Source organism: Hibiscus syriacus, unplaced genomic scaffold (genome assembly GCF_006381635.1).
Source record: "Hibiscus syriacus cultivar Baekdansim isolate YM2019G1 unplaced genomic scaffold, ASM638163v2 tig00003507_pilon, whole genome shotgun sequence".
Taxonomy (NCBI): domain Eukaryota; kingdom Viridiplantae; phylum Streptophyta; class Magnoliopsida; order Malvales; family Malvaceae; genus Hibiscus; species Hibiscus syriacus.
Window position 1 is genome coordinate 181,494 of NW_024061975.1, and position 25,350 is coordinate 206,843.

Consider the following 25,350-nt stretch of genomic DNA (forward strand, 5'->3'; position numbering starts at 1 on the left):
TTTCTAGAAGTATTTCCGTAAGAATTACATGGTTTACCTCTAGATAAGGAGATTGAATTTCAAATTAAAGTGATGTCAGGATCGGCACCGATTTCAGTGGCTCCTTACAGTATGACCCCAAAGTAATTGAAAGAGTTAAAGATTCAGTTACAGGAGCTTTTAGATAAAGGATTTATCAGACCCAGTGTGTCACATTGGGGTGCTCCAGTTTTATTTATAAAGAAGAAAGATGGTTCGATGCGCCTTTGTATTGATTACTGGTAACTTAACGAGGTGACCATAAAGATCGTCTATTTATTTGATCAATTTAAGGGAGCTATAGAGTTTTCAAAAATTGATTTATGATCAGGGTATCATCAGTTGAAGATACAAGAAAAAGACGTTCCAAAAATAGCGTTTAGGACTCATTATGGTCATTACAAAGTTGTAGTAATGCCATTCGAGTTAACTAAATCACCTGCAGCGTTTATGGACCTTATGAATAGAGTTTTCCAACCGTACCTTGATCAGTTTGTTGTCATTTTTATTGATGAAATTTTAGTGTATTCAAAGTCAATAGAGGAGCATGATGCCCATCTTCGTGTGGTTCTTCAAACGTTAAAGACAAGAAGCTTTATGCAAAGTTTTCTAAGTGCGAGTTTTGGTTAATGGAAGTGGTCTTCCTTGGACACGTAGTTTCTGCAGAGGAAATTTGGGTAGATACTCAGAAAGTTAAAGCTATATTAGAGTGGGAATTTCCGAAGAATGTGTCGGAGGTTAGGACTTTCTTGGGTCTCGCATGTTATTATCGAAGGTTTGTTAAAAACTTTTCGATGATATCTCTGCCTTTAACCAAATTGTAAAGAAAAGATGTGTCTTTTGATTGAAATCCTGATTGTCAAAAGAGTTTTGAATCATTGAAGAAAGTTTTGACAGAAGCTCCGGTGTTAGTGCAACCAAAATCGAACAAGGATTTCACAATTTTTAGCAACGTTTCCCATAGTGGTTTGGGTTGTGTATTAATGCAAGAGGAAAGTAGTCGCTTATGCTTCAAGAGAACTTAAGCCCCATGAAAAAAATTATCCGACGCATGACCTTGAGTTAGCAGCGGTGGTCTTTGCATTGAAAATTTGGCGCCACTATTTTTATGGTGAACGTTGCTACATTTTCACCGATCACAAAAGTTTGAAGTATTTGTTGTCGCAAAAGGAGTTAAATTTGAGGCAAAGAAGATGAATGAGTTACTTAAGGACTACGATGTGATTATATATTATTATTCCGGGAAATCCAGTGTAGTAGCTAACGCTCTTAGTCGAAGACTTTTTCCACTTTGCGTAGATTGGATGCCTGAATCGTGTTAAAGGACAATGATGCATTGATGGCTGAGTTAATTTTGAAACCTTTATTATTAGAGCGTATTAAGGAGTTGTAAAAGAAGGATGATAAGTGTATATCCTGGTTTGAACAATTAGATAAGGGTGAAGTCAAGGACTTTGATGTAAAGTCGAATGGGTGTTTACACTTCAAAAATCGATTTTGTGTTTCCAATGATGACGAGTTGAAAAGAGATATATTGTATGAAGCAAATTGTAGTCCCTTAACTATGCACCAAGGAGGAAACAAGATGTATCAAGATTTGAAAGGGCGTTTTTGGTTGCCAGGCATGAAAAGAGACATTACGAAGTTTGTATCAAAGTGTCCTAATTGTCAACAAGTAAAAGCTGAGCATCAAGTGACTTCGGGATTGTTGCAACCGATTTTCATTCCTCAATGGAAATAGGAAATAATTATGATGGATTTCGTAATAGGTTTTCCTTTGTCGCCAAGAAAAAATGATTCAATTTGGGTAATTGTGGATCACCTTACAAAGACTGCACATTTTATTCCTGTGCGAACGGATTACTTAATGGAAAATCATGCTGGATTGTATATCAAAGAGATAGTGTGACTTCATGGTGTTCCAATTTCAATAGTTTCTAATTTAGATCCCATATTTACTTCGAGATTTTGGAAGTCTTTGCAAGGAGCTTTGGGTACCCGATTAAGTTTTAGCATCGCTTTTCATCCACAAATTGATGGTTAATCAGAGCGAACGATTTAGATTCTAGAAGATACGTTGAGAGCGTATGTAATCGATTTTACTGGATCATGGGAAAAGTATTTGCCACTTGTGGAATTTGCATATAATAATAGTTACCAATCAAGTATCAAGATGGTATCACATGAAGCATTGTATGGAAGGAAGTGCATGGTGCCACTTAATTGGTATGAATTAAAATATCGGGAGGTTCATGGTCTAAACTTGATTAAAGAAGTTGAAGAAAAGGTTCAGGTGATCAAGCATAACCTTAAAGTTGCAGTAGACAAACAAAAATCTTACGTGGATTTGAAGAGGAAAGAAATTGAATTTCAAGTAGGCGACAAGGTTTTTCTAAAAGTATCACCTTGGAAGAAAGTGCTTCATTTTGGGCGTAAAGGAAAATTTAGTCCTAGGTTTATTGAACCCTATGAAGTTTTGAAAAGAATTGACCAGTGGCATATCAGTTAGCGTTGTCACCAGAGATGGAAAAGATCCATAATGTTTTTCATGTATCTATGCTTCGACAATATCAATCAAATCATGCACACATCATAACTCCAGACGTGATAGAAGTTCAATATGACCTGAGATATGAGGAAGAACCGGTGCAGATTCTAGCGTATGGAATCAAGTAGTTAAGAATAAGACGATTATTCTAGTTAAGGTTCTTTGGAGAAACCATAAAGTAAAAGAATCTACGTGGAAGCGTGAAGAAGATATGAGGAAACAATATCCCCACCTCTTTGTGCAATGAAAATTCGAGGATAAATTTTCTTAAGGGGAAGATTTATAATATCCCAATATTCGGGTCAATGACCAAAATGTAAGAATTTAAAACTCAGTGGTTTAATTAGAATAACTTGAATAGTTCAAGGATTTATTATGGGATTTTGTGTAGGGCTTATTATCAAATTTGGATTATTAGCAAGGGCATTATGGTATTTTTGCATTGAATGATATTTTATCTCCTTTATTTAGAGATAAGTACGGGTTTAAAGGAAAGAAAGTTTGGAACATTTCTTGTTTTCTTCCTCTGCGTGAGCTCCACTTCCAAAGGTGAGATTATGAAATTTGTTGATTTTCTTCAATTTTTGGGGATGGTTTTGAAGGTTGGGTGTTATATAAGCTTAAGGAAAGCTTGTATAGGAGTAAAACAATAAGAGGAGTGAATTAGAGATGAATTTGTAAAATGGGTTTTGAGATGAATGATTGATATGGTTTAGTTTTTGGAGTTTTATTTATAAATTTGACTTGTCAATGATCTAACTAAAGAGTTAGCAGCATTAGAAATGATTAAGAACTTGGTTGAAATTATGGTATGATTTTGAGATGTAAGAGTTTTAGTGAGATTTTGTATGTTTAAGAGTAGTTAATGAAGACAAGTTGGTTTGGATGCATAAGATTGAGTTTAAAGGCTTAATGAGGGATAAAAGTAAGAGATTTAGGAAGATTTTGGTTGATTTTGGAAATGAAAATGACAATTTTGGGCATGGAGAATTGGTACTGAAAGAACAGTACCGATACTTCAAGGCAAAATTAGTGAAATTCAAAGGGTAGTATCGGTACTGGTTGAGGTAGATGTCGATACTGAATTGGGAGTATCGATACCAAGGGTATAGTATCGATACCATTTTCAAGATAAATTTCCAGAATGCCAAAATAGGTTCGGTACCAGAAGAGGGTATCGATACCATAAAGGGGAAATATCGGTACTGTAGGGGGAGTACTGATACTATTGAACATGAACTAAGAAATTAAGTGTTTTTTCAACTTAAGTTATTATGATTGGTTCTAAGTGATTAGAATTCCGATATTTATTTTCTATTGTTTTGTGTAGACATTGCAAAAAATCAACTTATTGTCAACCCGACATTATAAGTTGATTACGACTTCAGTGAGGCAAAGGTGAGTGCAACTTCTTGATTTTGTATTAGAATTGAGGAAGGCTTACGATAAGCCAACCTCAGTGTTTTCAATCGAAAACCTTCAAATTTACTTTATGTTATATTTTACAATGTTTTATTAAAATTATATTATGTAAGCTATGTTTTATAATTATGTGTATATGATTATGGAAATGTGATATTTGAATATGTGTATCTGAAAATACTCAATGTGAAAGTGCCTATGTAAATAAGAGATACTTCAAATAATAAATGATAAATAATTATGTGGTTAAAAGCCTAAGGTATATATATGAGATTAGAGGTATAGTTGGCATGCTAAGAGTCGAGGGTTCTATGTCGTCCTTCGGGACAATTATGTGGCTCTTCAATGCAAATTACGAGTTGTGGTGACAACATTAGTGCATAACCTCAATGTACTCAAATACCTAGAGTTCTCAGTAGTATATGTTGGGAACAAAGTTATAAAATGAATAATATACAAAAGTATACATTCTTGTTATGAAAAATAATTTGGAATTCTTTATACAATGTTTCGATAGCATAACTAAAGACCTTGTTTATAAGTTAGTACTCTTTTGTATTTACCTCACTAAGTCATCGACTTAGTGTGTGATTGTTTCACACGTAGGTTTGAAGAAATTAGAAGAGTGAAGCTAGTCATTGATATCATCCTCCCTTGAAGATCATATCAAGATAAATTGAATGTAGGTTTTTATTAATTTTGTAAACGGTTGGCATGTACTACATGTTTAATTTGAAATGCTCTGATTTATGTTTTGTAAACTCCTACTTTTGTACTTATGTAAATTATTAAAACTTTGATGTAAATATGAATGTGAATTTTGTTATCTTATTTTAAATTAAGGGTTTTCACCTTTTATTTATGAGTAAAAATTTAAATTATCCTTATTTGTTAATTATCTATGATTTGAAAAGTCAATGTGACACCTCAGATCTGTATCTGGGTTGATTACGGGTTAGGGGTGTTACAAGCATATAGGTCCCCAAAAAACCTTATATAGAAAATTTATTAGAAGCATATGGGTCCCCAAAGGACTCATTGCTACTAATGATAATAATATCGTTGAAAAATGGATACCAAAGGGGACAAGATTTTTGAGAACTAATGTCAATGGACCTAAAAGAATTTGGGTACCAAAAATCAAAACTTAATATATGTTTGTTGGTGGAGCATTGCTACAAGGTACAAAACAAAAGTTCAAATTCATGGTACCTTGATAGTGGATACTGAAGACACTTGACCGGTGATAAGAGCCAGTTCTTGGAGCTTAAAGCTAAAAGTAGAGGATTAATAACCTTTGGTGACAACTCAAAATGTCACATTGAGGGAATTGGTTCTATTGTTGGTGAATCATCATTGAAAGAATTAAAGAATGAGAAAACTTAAGATGCCCTCAAGAATCTAACTCTAGAGGAAATGGAGGTCTCATACCCAATAAGTACAACTATGTCAAAGGTGGTAAATTTTGGGTGATCATCTAAAAGAGTAACCACTAGATCTTCTCTTAAGAATATTTGTAATTATGTTTCATTTATCTCAATCATAGAGCCTAAGAATGTCAAATAAACATTAAATGATGAACATTGGATGTCAAATAAACATTAAATGATAAACATTGGATGTCAAATAAACATTAAATGATGAACATTGGATTATGGTTATGTAAGAATAGTTAAAGCAATTTGAGAGAAGCAAAGTATGAACATTATTTGAAAGGCCTAGTAATAAGTCTACTATAGGTACTAAATGGGTTTATAGAAATAAACTTGATGAAAGTGGTAACATAGTGAGAAATAAAGCTATACTAGTTGCTCAAGGTTACACTCAAGAAGAGGGAATTGATTTTGATGAGACATATGCTCTAGTAGCTAGAATGGAAGACTATATATTATTTCTTGCTTTTACATGTTTTAATGATTTTAAACTTTATCAAATAGATGTCAAAAGTGTTTTTCTAAATGGCTTTATTAATAAAGAAGTGTATGTTGAACAACCTCCAAGTCTTGAATATTCAAAATTTCCAAACCATGTTTTCAAACTTTCAAAAGCTTTATATGGTTTGAAACAAGCTCTTATAACTTCTTATAAAAGTATCAAATTTTTTTATAAAAAAGGTTTTTCTAAAGGGAATTTGATACTACCCTTTTCATTAAAAGAAAAGAGAATGGCATGTTAACAGTACAAATTTATGTTGACGATATTATATTTGGTGCTACTAATGATATTCTTTGTCAAGAATTCTCTAAGTTGATGCAAGGTGAATTTGAGATGAATATGATGGGGGAGCTCTAATTATTTTTGGGACTCCAAATCAAGAAAATGAAGGACGATATCTTCATCAATCAAGCTCAATACATAAGGGACATGCTAAAGAAGTTTGGCTTGGAGAACATGAAACCTCAAGCCACCCAAATGAGCAATTTAACAAAGCTTGACAAATATGAGGAAGGTAAATGTGCAGATGTTAAATTATATAGGTTAATGATTGGTTCTTTGCTTTATCTTGCTTTAAATAGATCATATATTATATTTAGTGTTTTCTTGTGTACCAGATATCAATCTTGTCCTAATGAATCTCATTTACATGCCATTAAGAGGATCGTTAGATACCTTAGAGACACTCATAGTTTTGGACTTTGTTATCCTAGAGACTCAAACTTTAGCTTGTATGCCTTCTCGGATGCGGATTTTGGAGGTTGCAAATTGGATAGAAAAAACACCTCTGGTACATGTCAATTCCTAGGAAATATACTAATTTCATGGTTTTTTAAGGAACAAAAAAGTTTTGTATTATCAACCATCGAGGGAGAATATATTTCGGCCGATAATTGTTGTGCACAAGTTTTATGGATGAAACAATAACTTTTAGACTATGGAATTGATGTTGTTACCATTCCAATTAAGTGTGACAATACTAGTGCAATTTGTCTCACTAAGAATCCTATTCAATACTCTAGAACTAAACACATTGAAATTAGGCATCATTTCATTAGAGATCACGTCCTTAAGGAAGATGCAGTTATAGAATATGGTGATATTTTGCATCAAATAGCTAATATTTTTACGAAGTCTTTAGAAAAAGAAATATTTTGGACACTCAGGAAGTAGTTTGAACTTTCTAGCATTCCTTAAGTCTTAGTTCAAAATATTGATTTTGTGTGTGCTTTTATATGAATGTTTGGCTTAAATTTGATTATTATACATGCTTGAGTGATTTTATATGGTCATCCAATGCATAAATTAAGGGGGAGATATGCATGTCATTTCATGACTTTGGACTAAGTTTTGAACATTTCAAAATTCATTAAGTATGTCAAAACCAAAATTTTCATTAAAATATTTTAGAAAATTTTTGAACTTATGTCAAACATCTTTAATTACATTTTAGCATGATTCTAAATTCATTGTAATGTTCATGCATGATATATTCTTATTTCAGATGAAATTATTGCTCAAATTTGTCTATTTCAACCTTTTAGAGCAGATGTTTCAAAACCCCTTACAGGTGGTTTCAAAACCAATCAGGTAGAGTGTTTTTTAGGCTATAAGTTTTGAAACTCCCCCTTAGTGGTTTCAAAACCAATCGGGCAGTAGGCAAATATCGTGGTGATGGTTTTGAAACCCCCTTTAAAAATCACGGGGGATTATATTTTAAATCCCAAATACCTTATTTCTTTTCATTCCCTCCATTCAAACAAAAATACCCAAACCCTCAGCTCACCAAATCGTTCGACCACCATCTCGCTACCATTGATTTGTCGCTCTGATCAGTTCTTTGGTGTCGCCATTCTCTCCGGTCAACTCCTTTGCCATTCTTTCTTTATCTTTTGTTGATTTCAAGTGTAATTTCTTTTAAACCCACATTTTCTCTTTTTCATAAATTTTCAATTTTTTTATTATTCTTCAAACTTTATGTTAAATTTTGTTACTAAACTTTTACACGCTATTGAACTTATTCTTTTCATCGAATTTCAAGTTTTATTAAGGAATTTTTGCAAAATTGTTTCAATTAGTATTCCATTTTTTTAATTTGTGCAAAAATTGAATATAATTGTTGAAATTGGATTGTTATTTAGAATTATATGCATGTGTTTTTGATGCAAGAGGTTTACCCATATCCATTTTCACTAAAAACCCAAAATTCATCTTTGCCCATCAAGTGTTCGTAAAAAATCCCAAAAGGAAAATCTTTGTCATAACACTTGTTTTCATCTTTTCAAATGGCACCTAAACTTACTTTTAAATGTTCCAGGTCCAGTCAATCTTTAGGTCAATCTTCAAAACCTCCAACTTCTAAAAGCCTATGTTTTCTCAATCTCAAAGCTCTTTCCCATTATAAATGAAATTTTATCACTTGTGCCATTCACTCCGAACGTAATTTTGATTTGGATTTTCTTAGTTGGGTGAATATCAATTGAGTTTTTATCATATTCTTCTTGATTAGAAATGGATTCTATTTCTCTCAATTATACAATCTTATCACACTCAACTTGTCTGAGCATTCTTTTGTAATGCTGCATTTCATAGGGAAATTCCTTCTAATAGGATCTTTACTCTTTCATCATTTCTCATGGGTGTTGAACTTGAGCTAACTACAAAATCCATTGCTAAAAATTTAGGAATTCCTTTTGATGGACCTTTTAATAAGAATGCGAAAGTTCCCTTTGAAGATATTCTTAATGCTAATCCCACTCATCTTGCTTTTGAGGAACGCCTTTTATAACTCTTCATCACTTGGTTTCTTTGTCCTTCAGGTGTCGTACCACTCGTATGCGTTCCTCAGATCTTTGGCGGCTCCATCATTTTCGCAACATGGAACATCTGAATATTGCAAAAAATATTTTTCTTGACTTGGTCAACACTATCACTAAATGATCAAATTCCACTATCTCTTTACCTTATACTTGCTTCTTGAGCCACATTTTTTGTGCTCACTCCATTAATACCTCTCTTAATCCTCCCGTGCCCCTTTTGAGCAAGCTTGATTATACCTTGGTTAAGAAAATGGGGTTCAAATTTGAAAATGGAAATTGGGTTAAAAATCGTGATGACGCTCCTCCGGTTGATGATTCTACTGCTTTTGATAAGGTTGCACCTGCTGTTGCCACTCCTCCTCGCCCTCTCGTCACCTTAGACTTTCTCTACGACTTCATGGTCACTCATTTTGATCATTTTGATTGCCATCTTGATGCCATGGAAGCTAATTTTGATGATATGAGAACTAGTATTAATGCTTTAGAGGCTCACTTTTAGGGCTCATATCATCCTTCAAGTCTATCTTCCTCTTTTCATCTGGATATTGAGGATTGATCATTTACATTGTTTATTGGACTTTTAGGATGCTTTTATGTTTCATGTTACGATGGATATTTTCTTTTACTACAACTTTGGATATTTGGTTGAATATTTTGTTGGATATTTGCTAGTTGGTAAACACATTATTGCATTGATATGTTTTGGCGATTATTGGTTATCTTGATATTTATTGGATATTTGGTATTATGCTCTAATCTTAGCTTCTCTCTTGTAGTTATTTGACTTTGATCTAACAAAAAGGGGATAAAATTCTAGTCAAATTTGCTTTATCAAATTCTAAATTTTTCATTTTTGAAATTCACTTTTAAATTCCTTTCCAAAGGGGGAGAAAAATGAAAATTTTTACTTATAAAATTTTGACCTATTCAAAATTTATTTTTGACAAATTTTTAGAAAGTGGTTTTGTTATATAAAAAATGGGAAGATTGATAAATGTAATTAAATGATTTTGATATAACAAAGGACTATATTGAAAATTTTGTAAAAATAATATTTTATTCGATTCAAGAATCTTCAAGTTTGTAAAAATAATTTTTAAGGATCAAAATGTCAAAAATAAATTTTAAAATACATCTCAAACATAAAACAAGTCTATTTTTTAGCAAATTTTGGGAGTAGCCAAAAATTCCTTAAGGTTTCGAAACCCCCTAGATGGTTTCGAAACCTCTGTGCAAGTTTGCATTCAATGTGTGAATTTATTTCTCCAAACGGCTCTAAACTCCCTTCAACAACTCCAAACAGCTAGAAATCAATGATATCATATAAAAGGGGTCTTCAAACAGGCAAGAAAAGATAAGAAAGCTATTCCAACAATCAAAGAGCATTTAGAGCCAAATTTGTATTCCATTTTGTGTTTCTTACATAGAACACTATTCTATTCTTTGTATTTTTCATTCTAGTGTTCTTGGGTGTGTGAGAGCTTCAATTTGCAAACATCTTATCTTGTGAGGATATTCAAAAGTTTGCTTATTTGTAAATTCTTCTTAGGAAGGGTTGTACACTTGAGATTTTGAGGTATAAGTCTAAGTGTGTTGTAAGGTTACACCTTATCCTAAAATGTTAGAATAAATTAGTGAATTTGTTGAAATCCTTACTGTGGAAGCTAAGGTATTGGATTAGACTTCATTGAAGAAGTTGAACCACTCTAAAATTGCTTGTGTCAAATTTTCATTTTCTTGTAAAAATCTTTCATCATTCTTTTAAATTGTCAATTCACCCCCTTTTGGGAATCCATTAATTCGATTGACTCAAAAGAGAATGACGAAGACTCCTCTCACAAACGGTTAGAAACTTCGTTCTTCTCACCACTCCTCACGCTGATAACGGCGTCAAATTGAGGACACCGACCGACTCGAAAAATGACGAGGAACGTGATGGTACAGATAATGTCATGAACGAATAACTGGTTGGCGACGAATTTGAGGTGGAAGCTTCTTGGAGAGAGAAAAACAAAAAGAAAAGTGTGGGTGAGTTGTTATTTTGGGAAGGTGGGTCGACAAGTTGGGGATTATATCTCATTCTAACTAAGAAAAATAAAATTACCCTTCAAATCCTCGAATTTCTCCCGTTTCATGAATTTAATTCAAAATTTTAATAAAATATTAATTCAAACCCTTTAAAAAATAAAAAAGTATAGCCCTAAATTGGGGTGTGATAATCTAGATACCTACATCTAATGCATACGTGTAAATTACATGTTATATACATATTTGAGTTAAATATTATTTATGTTAATTACTACGCATCTGATATGATCCGTAAAATATGTTTGATTTATGCATATGTTTGACATTATCTAAAATATCACCTTTAGTGTGTTTAATAATTTATAAATATCTGACCAAAGTTATAGATTTAATAAAAATCTTTCTACCATACGATAAAAGCCTAGCCTAAAGATGAGACTGATCCATGATCTGTTCTACTTGGAATCATGTTGTATGTTTTAGTCACTTCATGTCATATGTATGTTTAACTGATTTGCACCACTTCTTTTATGTAGTTTAAACTTCATTCAAAATTAGTTTCATTACACATGTTGTTCCAGTTTTCATTTTTAATTGAGCATATTATTGCAGGATCTTTAGTGATTTTGATGCATAAGCTCTTTTATCATAATTTTGGCATTATTTTTATATTGTTATTTTGAACTGTGAAGCTCCACTTTTATAAATATGATTTGAACTCTGATTATCTGCTTATGATTTTGTCAAAAAAATGTTTTAAATTTCTTTTACAAATTTAATTTTCGTTGGGTCGTTATAGTGACTCAAAATTGATATTATTGCATCTGTTGGATATCTCAAACTGGGTTTAGAAAATTTCATTATAATTTGATTTTCTTCCAACCGAAGGCATTCTTTGTAATTTGATTTTCTTCTAATCAGATGCTGACACATGTCATCATCTGAGAGGAAGAAAAAATAAACTAATTAAATAAATTTAAATTATAAAAAATACATTCATTGAACGATGACACATGCCACCATTTGATAAGAGAATAAAATTTATTGAATTAAATAAAAAATTATGATTAAATTGATAAAATGTATAAATACTGAAGACCAAATATGTAATTATATAAAATTTATTAACTAACGTCAACATTTCGATTAAATGTAAACGACGAGTGATTAGATTGACATTATTTAATAATTAAGTAGTCTAATTAAAAAATTAAAAGATTAATGATTAGAGTAAAAAAAAGAGAAAATAGTTAAATCATTATAGTATTATTATACATATACTTACTTGAAGTCCCAAATTCGAGCATTATAAATGTAATTTAAAATTTTCTGTTGGGACCATCCTTATTTATTTTACCAAATATTTCTCAAATTAACATAAAGATTAGTAAAAAGCAAAAAGAAAAAAAAAACCCCGCCGGCAATATTTTGAAAATAAATGGCAAAATAGTATTTTCAAGTGGAATTCGTAAAACGTTAAAAATCTTCATTTAAATACGGTCGGTAAAAAACCTCCAAAATTCAAAATTTTGAGGGAAAACTGAATTAAAAAGGGAAATTCCATAAATCTTTTTAAACAAATAAAAATAAAAAAGGATTTTCCCATTAAGGTGTGAACTGTGAAGCAGAGAAAAGAAAAGCAGTAGCGACTGAAAAAGCTGCATCCTTCTCTGTCTTCATATTTTCTATTTGTTATTTTTTTTTATTTTCTCTGCATTTTCTCAGAAACCAAACATACCTCTACACTGTCCTTCTACTCTATTGTGAGAGTATATACACTGAACATCTTTTTAAGGCTTTAATTTTTAATAAAAGATAACACTTTCTGCTTTTTCGTTTGAAATGTTAATTACTTGGAATGTGGAGCGTTTTCTAGGGTTTTGAGATCGATCGGTGCTTTGAAGTAGTCACTTCCGATTTTAAGTACACATTGCCGTTTCTTTTCAGGTAAGTGAAGAAAACTTTGATATTCCTGCTTTTAATTTTTTTTTCTGATGTTTATTTTCTATTTTCTTGCTTGCTTGGATCGCGTTAGATTTGGTATGTCGTTTGGTTTTTTAAGGCTTATTACTTGTCCGTTTTATGAGAAAATAGAGAAATGAAGAAACGTTTCTAATTCTGACAATTATTTAATACTTCTTTGAAATGGTCATTAATTATCTATTTCCTTACAATTTATATTATTTAAGTTATTTTTATATTTTGAGCAACCAATTGATATGAAAGGCATGGTGAAATTACATGAAGCTTGAAGATTTGGCATAAGATTTGAAGGGATTTTACTTTGATATTTTAGATAGGATTTAACTGTGCAAGGCTTTTATGAAGTTGCAACGTTTCCAACTGTTTAATTATAATAAATTCCAACTGTGATACTTGAAGGTTTCACCATCTTATAAGCTTTGAGCTTGTTAATGGTGACTTAAGATTGAAGAGCACTAGGGTCTGTCTCTTAAACAATGGTCCCCGCCATTTGCATTGCCTGGATAAATCTTCCAGTGGGGTCTTGTATTAAAGCTAGATAAAACTTTTAATGAAAACTGAAAAGAAGTTTACCTTTTAAATCTCAAACCTTTTTATTCCTCTGAAAGCTCATACCTCAGCGTTGTGAACCACATAGGAGAAGATGTCTCAGATAACCAGGGTTCCTCCTTCTCACCGGTTTACTAAATCTTTGCCTGTTGATTTTAGGTTCATGGATTCTCCGACTTCTGATTGCTTTGGATATCCTGATTTAAATTTGGAAACCAATGGTGTAACCAACTTGAGTTCTCCTGGAAAAAATGGAGATTCAGGGGTCAAGGTTGTTGAAAGAGTTGAAAATGGTGTTGCTGATACTGAACAGGGACATGAGGATTCACCATATAGTGGGAATGTTAAGCTGGCTGAAAACAGTCCTGTTGGCGATGAGGACTTGGACTCCACAACTGCTCCGTTGCCTTCAGTATCAAAATCTAACAATGGACACAGGTGGAGTGACATAACTTCCTATGCTACAAAAAAGGTAACTTATGGCTTGGTTTTATATTAGGTTATCCCTTTTGGCTTTGACAGGATCTACTCTTTTCTGTGTTTATGTTAAATCTCATGCTGAACTGTTGAATTACTTAATCTTGCTGTTTCAGAAGGTTCAGTATTGGTTTCAACTTCCAAATGGGAATTGGGAGCTGGGGACATTAATGTCGACTTCGGGAACAGAGTCTGTTATTTCACTTCCAGCTGGGAAAGTAAGCTAATATTAAGAAAGCATGGAGTATGAGTTCCTACATTATGTATATATGCATTTAATTGTGTTCCATTTGTAGGTTTTAAAGGTGAACCTTGATAGTTTGATACCTGCAAATCCTGATATCCTTGATGGCGTGGATGACCTCATGCAACTTAGTTACTTAAATGAGCCATCAGTGTTGTTCAATCTCCAATATAGATACAATCAAGATATGATATATGTAAGAGTTCAAACTTGTTTTACATCAATTTTTAATCTGCACCTAAAGGTAAGTGTTCCTCTTACACTGTTGTTATAATCATACTCAATCTAGACAAAAGCAGGACCAGTTTTGGTTGCCATCAATCCTTTTAAGAAAGTTCCGTTATATGACAATGATTACATTGAAGCATACAAGAATAAATCCATTGAGAGTCCACATGTCTATGCAATTGCAGACACAGCCATCCGGGAAATGACTCGAGGTACTTTTAGTTTCTTATAGTTGTCAGATTTGATTTTTATTTTTATCAACTTTGTTATTATCAGGAGTTTATGGTTTTAATATGGTTCTTTGTTTTTTTGGCAGATGAAGTTAATCAATCTATCATCATAAGGTTGGTATTCTTTCTCCTTTTTTCCCTTCTTTGTTAATATATTCTACATGGATTCCACCAGTTTTATTTTATGCGCTTCCTATACGAATGCCTTATTTGTTATTTTTGATAACGGGAAACTAGAAACACATTCTGTAGACGATTGTGGAATAAAAAAAATACAATAATATGCCTATACAAGTAATCAGTTTCTCCTTTGGCTATAAATATACTTTCTTATTTATCTATGCTTTCTTTGGTTTTAAGGATCAAATACTTTAAAAAGTTCCTTGCTTCTCTGATGCTGTGACTTCAGGACCTCTTGAAACATGCATGCAACTCTTTTTGTAACAAATACTTCTATTGAGTTAGGATACAATTAAGATGAAAAATGGAGCACAGTTATTGAAGAATTATCTCTATCTTTGTTTTCTATTAAAGTTGGCTTTCTGAGTTTTGGCTCTTTCTATGTTTAGCATCTCTAAGTTTGTGCGTGAATTTGTAAAATATCTTTTGTTCAGTTGCATTTAACCATGCTAGGTAAATTTTGGATCTTTCCTCTTTTTCTCCCTTTTGCAAGTTTCAAGGAGATTCCCATTATTTTACCTACTTTAGATTAATCCAACTTATCTCTGTATAGCCAATTTTTTGGTCTGTGCATGTGTAATATTTTGTTCTTTGATTTGCATCCCTTTCTGGTATCCGTGCTACTTTAATTCAGTTTGGAAAATATGTTATGTGGAATGTAAATTGTAAAGCCTTAAATTTCATAAGAGTAAATTCCATTTTTAATAATTTGTATTATGAAATATCTGATCATAATCACAGAGCACATTTTAGGTATTTATTATTTTTTTTATTACATGTGTACATGCATGTAATGGTTGTGTTGCTATTTACTTGTAGTGGTGAGAGTGGAGCAGGTAAAACTGAGACAGCAAAGATAGCAATGCAATATTTGGCAGTTCTTGGTGGTGGAAGTGGAATAGAGTACGAAATATTGAAGACCAATCCTATCCTAGAAGCATTTGGGAATGCAAAAACGTTAAGAAATGACAACTCAAGTCGCTTTGTAAGTTCCATTTTCTTTCATGGCTATCGAAGTTTAACTTGGTTTACCAATTTGCATAGTATTCAAATTTACTGAAATTTGATTAGTTCAGATACTAATAATTTTGGTTAATATTTTTCAGGGAAAGTTGATTGAAATCCATTTTAGTGAAACTGGAAAAATATCTGGAGCCAAGATTCAAACCTGTAAGTGCACTACTAGATCCTGAGATGATATTCATTTGTTTAAGCATATTTATTTTTCCTTCCTGAAATGAGGGGCTAACATCAAGTTTGGATTTGTTCTTCACATGGCAGTTCTACTAGAGAAGGTGATTTTACAACACCTTGTTCCGTATGTGCCATTAGGTCTATTATTTTTCTGAAATATGTGTTGCTGATTTAATCTATTATATGAGCAGTCCAGAGTGGTCCAATGTGCAGAGGGAGAAAGATCTTACCATATATTTTATCAACTGTGTGCTGGTGCTCCTCGTGCTCTCCGAGGCAAGTTTGTTGCTATCTTTATCTTTCTTTAATCTAATATGCTTCCTCCTGGAAACAACTAGGGACTCAACTCTCAAGTTTATTGCTAGGTTGCTTATGATTATAGTCATCTTTGAGTTTGTCTTAGGGTGTGCTGTTTCATTCAGTAGCAAATTAGAGTTTCCCCTATGAAGGCCTGAAAATGTATATGTTAACTCTCTTAAATGTGGTATTTGAAAAGTATCCATGAGATAACTAGTTTAGTTGTTGCATTCCTTTTTATGCTGTTAGTTTTTTGGAATAATCTTATATTTGAAGAATCGTGTTCTATCTTCTTATTACCTTATGTTCTTTTCCTTTGTACATTCAATTTTGGCCTACAGAGAAGCTAAATTTGAAGGATGTCGACGAGTATAAATATTTGAAGCAGAGTAATTGCTATTCTATTACAAGAGTTGATGATGCTGAACAATTTCACATTGTTAAGGTACTTGCTTATTTACCATGGATGTTATCTCTTTTTGATTCATTTAAGTTTGTCATGATTAATGCTTTATAATTGAGAAAGTAATTGGCATTTGCGGTTTTGTTTACTATTCTAGGAAGCTTTGGATGTTGTCCATGTTAGCAAAGAAGACCAAGAGAGTGTATTCGCAATGCTTGCTGGAGTACTGTGGCTGGGAAATGTGTCATTCACTATGATTGATAATGAAAACCATGTTGCAGCAGCGGAGGATGAAAGTAAGAAATTTCTGTAAACCACTGTGAAACGACTTACTGCCTGAACTAGATTCATGTTTTTAAATTCTATTTTTATATTATACCTCATGACCCTTCATAGATGTTTGAAAATTCAACCATATAGCCTTCACTTTAACCACCTCTCTCAATCTCCTCTTCTTTCTGAAAATTGACTTGGAGAGGGAAAAATGAATAGAGACACAGGAGAATCCAAACTAAAGTTTAGCCTTTGCTTTGGCCTTATTTTTAATTTTTTATTGCTAATTAGTTTTAGGTTCGATGCTTGAACAATAGCTTGAATCCAATTTGTTTATTAAACCTAGGGGTATAATTGAGCAAAGCCCAATCTATAATATGCTTGTGCTCGAGTGTGGCTCAAAGAAATTTGAGGTTCAACTTGAGTGCAATAAAGTTTAATTTGGTGTAATATTGAAAGCTTGATACATGCTTGACTTCAAACTTGATTTTTTATGTTTGACCTCGAGTTCGAGTTTGAATTGAGATTTCTTAATACTAAAAAATGAAAGCTCAATTAGCCTCTTGACCTCAAGCTTGACTCTTCAATGACGGAGTTGAATTTTATTGTTTTTCAAGCTGAACCAAGTACCTTGCGAAGATAGATGGCTTGTTTACACCCTGGTTGCACTTTTTTGTTGTTTTAGCGATTTTAGATCTTTTATTTTTATTTTTATTGCAGTAATTTGTCCAGGGTCAAGGTGTAATGTACTGTATACTAGATTTTCTCTTTTTAATTTGTTTCTATTTGTATTAGGCAGTTGTGTTTGCCTGCCATCTCTTTCCATTTTAATGCTGTTGACAGGCCTTTTTTCATTTCCTATGTATTATGTCACTTGTTTTTGCTTATAAATGGTCTTCATTATTTTATTCATATTGCTTTTGATCTGTCTTCATCTAATCACAAAATATACTATTGCTTTTCAGGTTTAATCAATGTTGCCAAGTTGATTGGATGTGACATTGCAGATCTTAGTCTGACTTTATCAACTCGCAAAATGCGAGTTGGTAATGATCACATTGTCCAAAAGCTAACACTATCACAGGTAATAAACTAAGAATCCTTTTCTATACAAATACTATGCTATAATTTGTCTAATAGTTCACAAAAAGTGTAGGCATTCTATTTCAGTTTGCTTAGAGCATGTGAGAAGATTTCTTCAGATCTAGAATTTCTCACTGTTTAAATTTTCAGTAACATTTCTGTGACATCCTTTTCTCTCTGTTTGTTAACCTGTTTGGTCACAAGTATTGCCTTCATTCTATTCTAACTTATATCCACATCTCTCTTCATTTGGAAATCAATATGGATATAACTGCTCTGCCATGCTTTGAAGAATCAAATTAGAGAACCAAATATGGCTGAACTTATATAACATCTTTGGGTTTGCAGTAGTACTCTACATGTTTTACCTAAATTAGCATGACATCTATAATTTCAAGATTTTGCTCTCTTTAATTCTCTTGTTATTTTGTTTACCTTTGTGCCTCATGCATGACACTGTAGCTTCACAAAGTTTCTAAACTGCTTGCTTCTATTTCTTAATTAGTTATCAAAAGTTACTATGTTCACCATTTTTATGGACCTCTCTGACTGATTATTGTCCTAGAATCTAAACTTTTACAGTTGAAGTGATTTTATTTATATTCTAATATTTAGACGTTGAGATTCATAATAAAAATATTCTTTCACTTTCAGGCGATTGAGACAAGAGATGCCTTGGCTAAATCAATTTATGCCTGTTTGTTTGAGTGGCTGGCAGAGCAAATTAACAAATCACTTGCTGTTGGCAAGAGGCTAACAGGCAGATCTATCAGCATTCTTGATATTTATGGCTTTGAATCATTTGATGTATGTTTTAATAATGCTTTTATTATTTCTCTATGTATATATGGCTCCTTGTACATCCAAATTGAGAATTTCTTTTGTTATCCAATCAACACCTTTTTCTTCTCTACAGCGGAATAGTTTTGAGCAGTTCTGCATTAATTATGCAAATGAGAGACTACAGCAGCATTTTAATCGCCATTTATTCAAGTTGGAGCAGGAGGTAGCTTCTGTTTTATATTTCATATGATTAGATTACGAGTTTAGTTGATTGATCTGAGTTGTTATGGCATTTAGAACCTGACTGAAGCTTAATAGATTTCTTCAACCTTTTTAGTTCTGTATGTTTTGTACTGGTTAATAATGTGGAACAATGGCTAGAAAGGATAATGAATTAGTATGAAGTAATATTATAGTTTTCTTTTGCACATTCATTTGCATGGAAGTGTGCAGTAAACTAGTAATGAATCGTTGACTCTTCAGTGATGATGGTTGAAACTACTTTTTTGCATAATTAATGACGTTGAAGTATGCAGTCAAATTGAGGGCATGCATAAACTTTCTCCACCATGAACTAATGCAGAGAAGAATGCTGAAAGATCAGATTTCTGTAGAAACACTCTTGAATTAATCTTTTTACAAAAGTTGATAATATATTGCTTTGATTTTGCACTGGTCAGTTAGTTTTATTTAGGCTATTAATGCGATCTAATCCATACAGGGCTGTTAATTTCACAATTACTGATCCTTTTTCCCTTTTAGGAATATATTCAAGATGGAATTGATTGGACAAAAGTTGATTTTGATGATAACCAAGATTGTCTTCATCTTTTTGAAAAGGTAAGGGGATAGCTTTAGTTCTAGTCTGATCTTGTTGTTCATCATCATGTCTGAAATATTGACGCTTGCTTCTAGTACTAATATCATTTACTCTTTGCAGCATCAATTTATAAAACATGTTTCTTCCAATCTTATGTTTTAAATTTGATGCAGAAACCTTTGGGATTATTGTCTTTGTTAAATGAGGAGTCCACTTTTCCTAATGGCACAGACTATACCTTTGCCAACAAGCTCAAGCAGCATCTGAATTTGAATCCTTGTTTTAAGGGAGAGCGAGAGAAAGCTTTCACCGTCTCTCATTTTGCCGGAGAGGTATTATTTTCGTTGGTTGTCAATTTTATTATTCCTCGTTTGTGTTTCGAAGGTACTTGCCTCTGTCTCCTACTAGTTATTCATTGTTCAACATATTGGTGGTGGATGAAAGATGTGTCACTTTTAGTTTTTACTACATTTTCCTCCATGTGTGTTAACATAGTGATTATCATAATTACGAGTATGATAAAGTTGGCCTAATTTGTCAATTCATCTTGGTCCCAATGCAGGTTACGTATGACACAACTGGATTTTTAGAGAAGAACAGAGACTTTCTGCACCTGGATTCAATTCAACTACTGTCTTCGAGTTCATGCCAGCTTCCTCAAGTATTTGCATCAAGTATGGTTAACCAATCTGAAAAGCCTGTAGTTGGTCCTTTACATAAGGCTGGAGGTGCAGATTCTCAAAAGTTGAGTGTTGCAACTAAATTTAAGGTGAAGTTCTTTCCAAATTTCAAGTGTTCACTTCTTCAGTATGATCAATCTTCATGATGTAATAAGCATGAATATGTGAAAGAAGCTTCTATTGAATTAGATGCGCAAGTATATATGTGCCAATGATTTGTATATATTTTTTTTCATTCTTTCTATGTAATGTACGGCAGATAGTTTTCATCTCCTTATCCTTGTGTATACCAATCCAAACTTGACATTTTATGACAGTTTGTTGCTTTTGCGAATGTTGTTGCTTCTTGCTATAGGTTCATGCACATCTTAAGTCAAAATTGGCCATTGTTTATCTTATCTTGAGTTTCTTTTTTCCTCTTTTATTTCTTGTCTCAACTTTCTAGGCTGCATGAAATGAAATCTTGATCAATATGGGATGCGCTTTCCATTGTCTCAAATGTGATTCTTGCATCTGTTTTGTTGGTCTATATTTAAATATCAAGATCCACCTTTTATTGTGTTTCATCTAAAACCTTTTTCAAATAACACATGAATCTCTTAAATCTCATTTTTCTGAGTCAGAGAAAAACTGATTTCGTTGCTTATTGGCATATGTACTTTTTCTTTTGCCTATATCTTTCATCCATGGTCAGGTGGTATGACAATCCTAGTGATTAGGGAGGTTTCTAAGATTAATAATTGTGTAGGTTGCCATCCTTCCTCAGATTACCGTTTCTGTATTATTTTATAGTGAGCTTACTACATTGCCAGATGAAATATTGATTTAGCATTTTTACATGTTTGGTATATAAAAGAGTTCAATTCCTTTGTGAATGTAGAATGTTGTTTGAAAGAAGTTAGATATCCATCCTTAGAAAAATTTCGTAGTGTATATAGTTGTAAACTCTTGCTGTTTGAATATAGCGGTTAATGGTTAATTTATCCTATATTACCCTTCTTATGTTACTTTCCGCAATACAGGGTCAACTCTTCCAACTAATGCAACGTCTAGAGAGCACCACTCCACATTTCATCCGTTGTATAAAGCCCAACAACTTTCAGTCTCCTGGATCATATGAACAAGGACTTGTTTTGCAGCAATTGAGATGTTGTGGAGTCCTAGAGGTTGTTCGTATATCACGGTCTGGCTTTCCTACTAGAATATCCCACCAGAAGTTTGCCAGAAGGTATAGAAGAGGAAATCATTTTCTTTTTGTTGAAGGCAGAACCATTTACTTTTCTTTTGTTTCAGTATTTTAGACAGGTTTGAGAGTTTAATACATGATTGTTATGCATCTGATTCTTTTCCATATTTTTCTTTTGGATTTTGGCTGTTTTTGATTGGTGGTGCTGGTTTGTTATGCACCTTTCCTCAGGTATGGTTTCCTTCTAGTGGAAAATGCTGCCGCGCAAGATCCACTTAGTGTTTCAGTTGCAATTCTTCATCAATTTAACATTTTACCTGAGATGTATCAAGTTGGCTACACAAAATTGTTTTTCCGTACTGGGCAGGTAGAATGAAAGAATTCTTCCATAAATGCTAGTTGGTGTAGCTCTTTGATAGTAAAAACATTAAAAAAACACTGTAAAATTTATCTTCTTATATTGATGAATTGAAATAAGGTTATTTATGCAGATTGGGGTTCTTGAGGATACAAGAAATAATACTCTTCATGGTATTTTACGTGTTCAAAGCTGTTTTAGAGGGTACCGAGCTCGCTGCAACTTTAAGGAGCTTCAAAGAGGAATTACCACCCTACAATCATGTATTCCCATTTTCTGTTTTTATTGATATAAATTAGAAATTGTCAAAACTTGATTTTCTTATATCTCTTGCTACAGTTGTCAGAGGAGAGAAAACCAGGGAAGAATATGCTGTTTTACTGCGGAGACATAAAGCTGCTGTTATTATACAAAAGCAGATAAAAGGCAGAAATGCTAAGAGAACATTCAATAACATTAGTGATGCATCGATTGTGATACAATCAGGTATGCATTTTGATTTTGTTTATTGTTTAAGTATATATTATTGTACATCAAAGTGCCCTTCTCTAATTCATGAGAAGGCTAAAAAAGGATGGCTGGGAAACATTTAACATTGTATGAAACTGAATGCAGTCCATAAGTGAATTTGATAAATTTGGTTTTGGCTGTGAAAACTAGAAAGATATTAGAGTAATATACAAAGCAGGTTTAGGTTAGACATTTTCTTACAGTACAGTCGGCGTTTAATAATCATGCCATCCAAATAGCATGCATAATTTAATCATGTTGTCTATGCTGCCTGCAGCTATTCGTGGCTGCTTGGTCCGAAGATTTTCTGGAGATGTTGGATTCAAGTCTGGGGTCTCTAAGGTACAATGATCATCTTTTTGTGCTTAACTCATAAATTTTACTTCTGGTTCGATCTTTATGTAATACCTTGTTGCCATTTATCAAATAGCATTATCTGGGGAGCGATGTTAAATAGTGTTTTCTTTTTCTTTTGATATGCATCTTACATCGTAGTCAGTAGTTTACTACTGATGCTTGGGAGTATTAAATGCCAACGCTTCCTGAAATTAACATCGAATCTCAAGCCCCTTCAATATTTTTTTGTCTCCATGCAGTTCGGTCACAGTTCTCAGACAATATTGGCCATTCTTTCAAAAGAACATGAAAAAAATTCTTCCAAACCGTTTGCAGACAATCTGACAATAAGTTCTATGATCTGTTACGCAGATTAAATTTTCAGCTTCGTTCTGATTGTTATTCTTGCCCAGACCGTACAAGTTAGGGTTGATTGTTTTTAATTAATTTTGACTTTTTCTTAGAAGATATGTGCATTCATCCTCATATTGTCTGCATTTGAGAGTTGAGACACTAAATTCTGATGCAGGCGAGTGAACCAGATGAAGTGCTGGTCAAGTCATCATTTCTTGCTGAACTACAGCGCCGCGTTCTTAAAGCCGAGGCTGCACTGAGGGAGAAAGAAGAGGAAAATGACATCCTCCACCAGAGGCTCCTACAATACGAAAGCCGTTGGTCTGAATATGAGCTGAAAATGAAGTCCATGGAAGAAGTGTGGCAGAAACAAATGAGGTCGCTACAGTCCAGTCTCTCCATTGCAAAGAAGAGCCTAGCAGTCGACGAGTCGGAGAGAAGTTCAGATGCATCGGTCAACACAAATGAGGTCCCCGAGAGCAACGGGTTGAGACCAATGAGTGCAGGTTTGAGTGTTATAAGTCGGTTGGCAGAGGAATTCGAGCAGAGGAGTCAAGTTTTCGGCGACGATGCGAAGTTCTTGGTGGAGGTCAAATCAGGGCAGGTAGATGCAAGCCTGAACCCGGATCGCGAACTTCGAAGGTTGAAGCAGATGTTCGAAACATGGAAGAAGGATTACGCGGGAAGGTTACGGGAAACAAAACTGGTATTGAATAAACTTGGAAGTGAAGAAGGTGCACTTGACAAGGTGAAAAAGTTCTGGGGCAGGGGGAACAGTACCAGGTATAATTAATGAAACTTATTTGCTGTTAGCTGCATATTCCAGAAATTATTGCATAGAGAAATTGTGGGAGGTTTTGTTTGTTTCAAAACTGAAGTGATTATTCACGTGCATAGTGCATGATACGTATATTGTTTTAAAAGAAGGGAGATAACTGATGCCCACAAAGTTTAAGCATTTGTGTAGTAGAAATGCTGAATGCTTGTATTCTCGTAAACCTCACTTTAATTGTTGCCTTCTATTGTATAACTATTATGGTTTCTTTTCGGTTTCTCCGCGGTGTGTATTCAATCGGTTCAACTTTTTTTATTAGTTTATAATGTATACAAGGTGTTATCTATTCGATTAATTTAATTTAATTTATATTATATCAATAACTTTCAGAATTAAATAACCCAATTTGAACGAAAAGGTTATTTTTATGTTCCTTTTTTTGTGTTCGTGTTCAATTAAATTTTTAGTATCACGTTCATGTTCGTTTATTTATTTTCGAAGGTGTTTGTGTTCGATTATTTATTGTTCATAAACATGTTCGTTTAATATTCCTTGAATGAGTTCGTTTAAATGTTCACGAACATATTCATTTAGCGTTCACGAACATTTTATTTTACCGTTCATTTATATGTTCAATTTTTAGTTTCACCATTTCATTTGCGAACTAAAGAAAAAAGATAAAATTATGTTACTAGTACTTAAAACCCTTAAAATTCACATTTTAATTTTAAACTTTTATCATGTGTTCAATTTAGTCCATACATTCACCAATATTTAAAATAAAAAAAAGAACCGGGTGAATGAGCTTGTTCATGAATATAAATGAACAAATCAATAAACGAGCTCATAAATGAGATTGTTTATGAACATAAACGAATCGAACACACATTTGTTCGTGTTTGTTCGTTTATTAAATAAACGTCATTTTTTTGTTCATACTCGTTTATTTAGCTTAACAAACGAACATTATACGAATGATTCATGAACAGTTCACCGAACACCCTATTCATTTACACCCTTAACAATAAGATGATCTAGTCGAATGAGACATTTATGCCTATTTGCTTGATTGTTGCCTTGCTCCCGATACTCGATGTGATCATTAGCTTGTTTGGTTTTCCTTGGTACATTGTGAGATGAAAGATTCATGATTCTAGATTTTTACGATTGATTAAGGCATGCTTGAGGACAAACATTGAATAAGTGAGGGGGAATTTGATGAGTGTTTTATTTGGTAAATATTTTGTTATTAATGTTCCGTGTTATATTCTTTTATAGTGCTAATTTGGACTGTTTTCATTCGAATTTGTGCATGACTCTATTTTTTAGGAAATAACAATTAAAAGGTGAATTAAACAGTTTTTCTATTTATTCAAGAAAAGTCGGCGCTAATCAGATTGAAGTTTGATCCAAGCACAAACTCTGATTAAATAATCCAAGTAGCAAGAACAAAGGAGGAAAGCAAGGTGAACCATAATTCTTTAGGAATTTAAAAGTTGTAATTGAATTCAAACATTTGATATTTTATTAGGAATTTAATTTGCATATAATTTTTATTTAGGATTTTTTAGTTCGTTAGAATTAAGAGTTAGAATATTTTAAGAGTTAGTATTTTATTTTCATTAGGTTAACTCAAG

The 25,350-nt window shown here is 32.9% G+C and overlaps 1 protein-coding gene across 1 annotated transcript; it reads left to right on the plus strand.

Annotated features, from left to right (window-relative positions):
- The first annotated feature begins 13,396 nt into the window (after positions 1-13,396).
- On the plus strand, positions 13,397-23,957 carry LOC120178569 (myosin-1-like). Its single transcript, XM_039184387.1, has 23 exons — positions 13,397-13,774; positions 13,896-13,997; positions 14,076-14,219; positions 14,313-14,463; positions 14,568-14,595; positions 15,481-15,646; positions 15,768-15,831; positions 15,943-15,956; positions 16,047-16,131; positions 16,494-16,597; positions 16,713-16,851; positions 17,794-17,912; positions 18,566-18,718; positions 18,828-18,917; positions 19,457-19,534; positions 19,688-19,846; positions 20,077-20,283; positions 21,217-21,422; positions 21,612-21,747; positions 21,872-22,001; positions 22,078-22,224; positions 22,526-22,590; positions 23,114-23,957. Exons 1-23 carry the CDS (start codon positions 13,397-13,399, stop codon positions 23,729-23,731), a joined length of 3,483 nt encoding a protein of 1,160 aa, XP_039040318.1. The 3' UTR covers positions 23,732-23,957.
- Positions 23,958-25,350: the final 1,393 nt, after the last annotated feature.

What these genes read in the sequence shown, in the direction of transcription:
- LOC120178569 (XM_039184387.1), top strand. Translation starts at nt 13,397, where the DNA reads ATGTCTCAGATAACCAGGGTTCCTCCTTCTCACCGGTTTACTAAATCT. An exon ending in AACAATTTCACATTGTTAAG is followed by an intron (nt 16,598 to 16,712) that starts GTACTTGCTTAT and finishes TTACTATTCTAG; the next exon opens with GAAGCTTTGGATGTTGTCCA. An exon ending in ATCGATTGTGATACAATCAG is followed by an intron (nt 22,225 to 22,525) that starts GTATGCATTTTG and finishes TGCTGCCTGCAG; the next exon opens with CTATTCGTGGCTGCTTGGTC.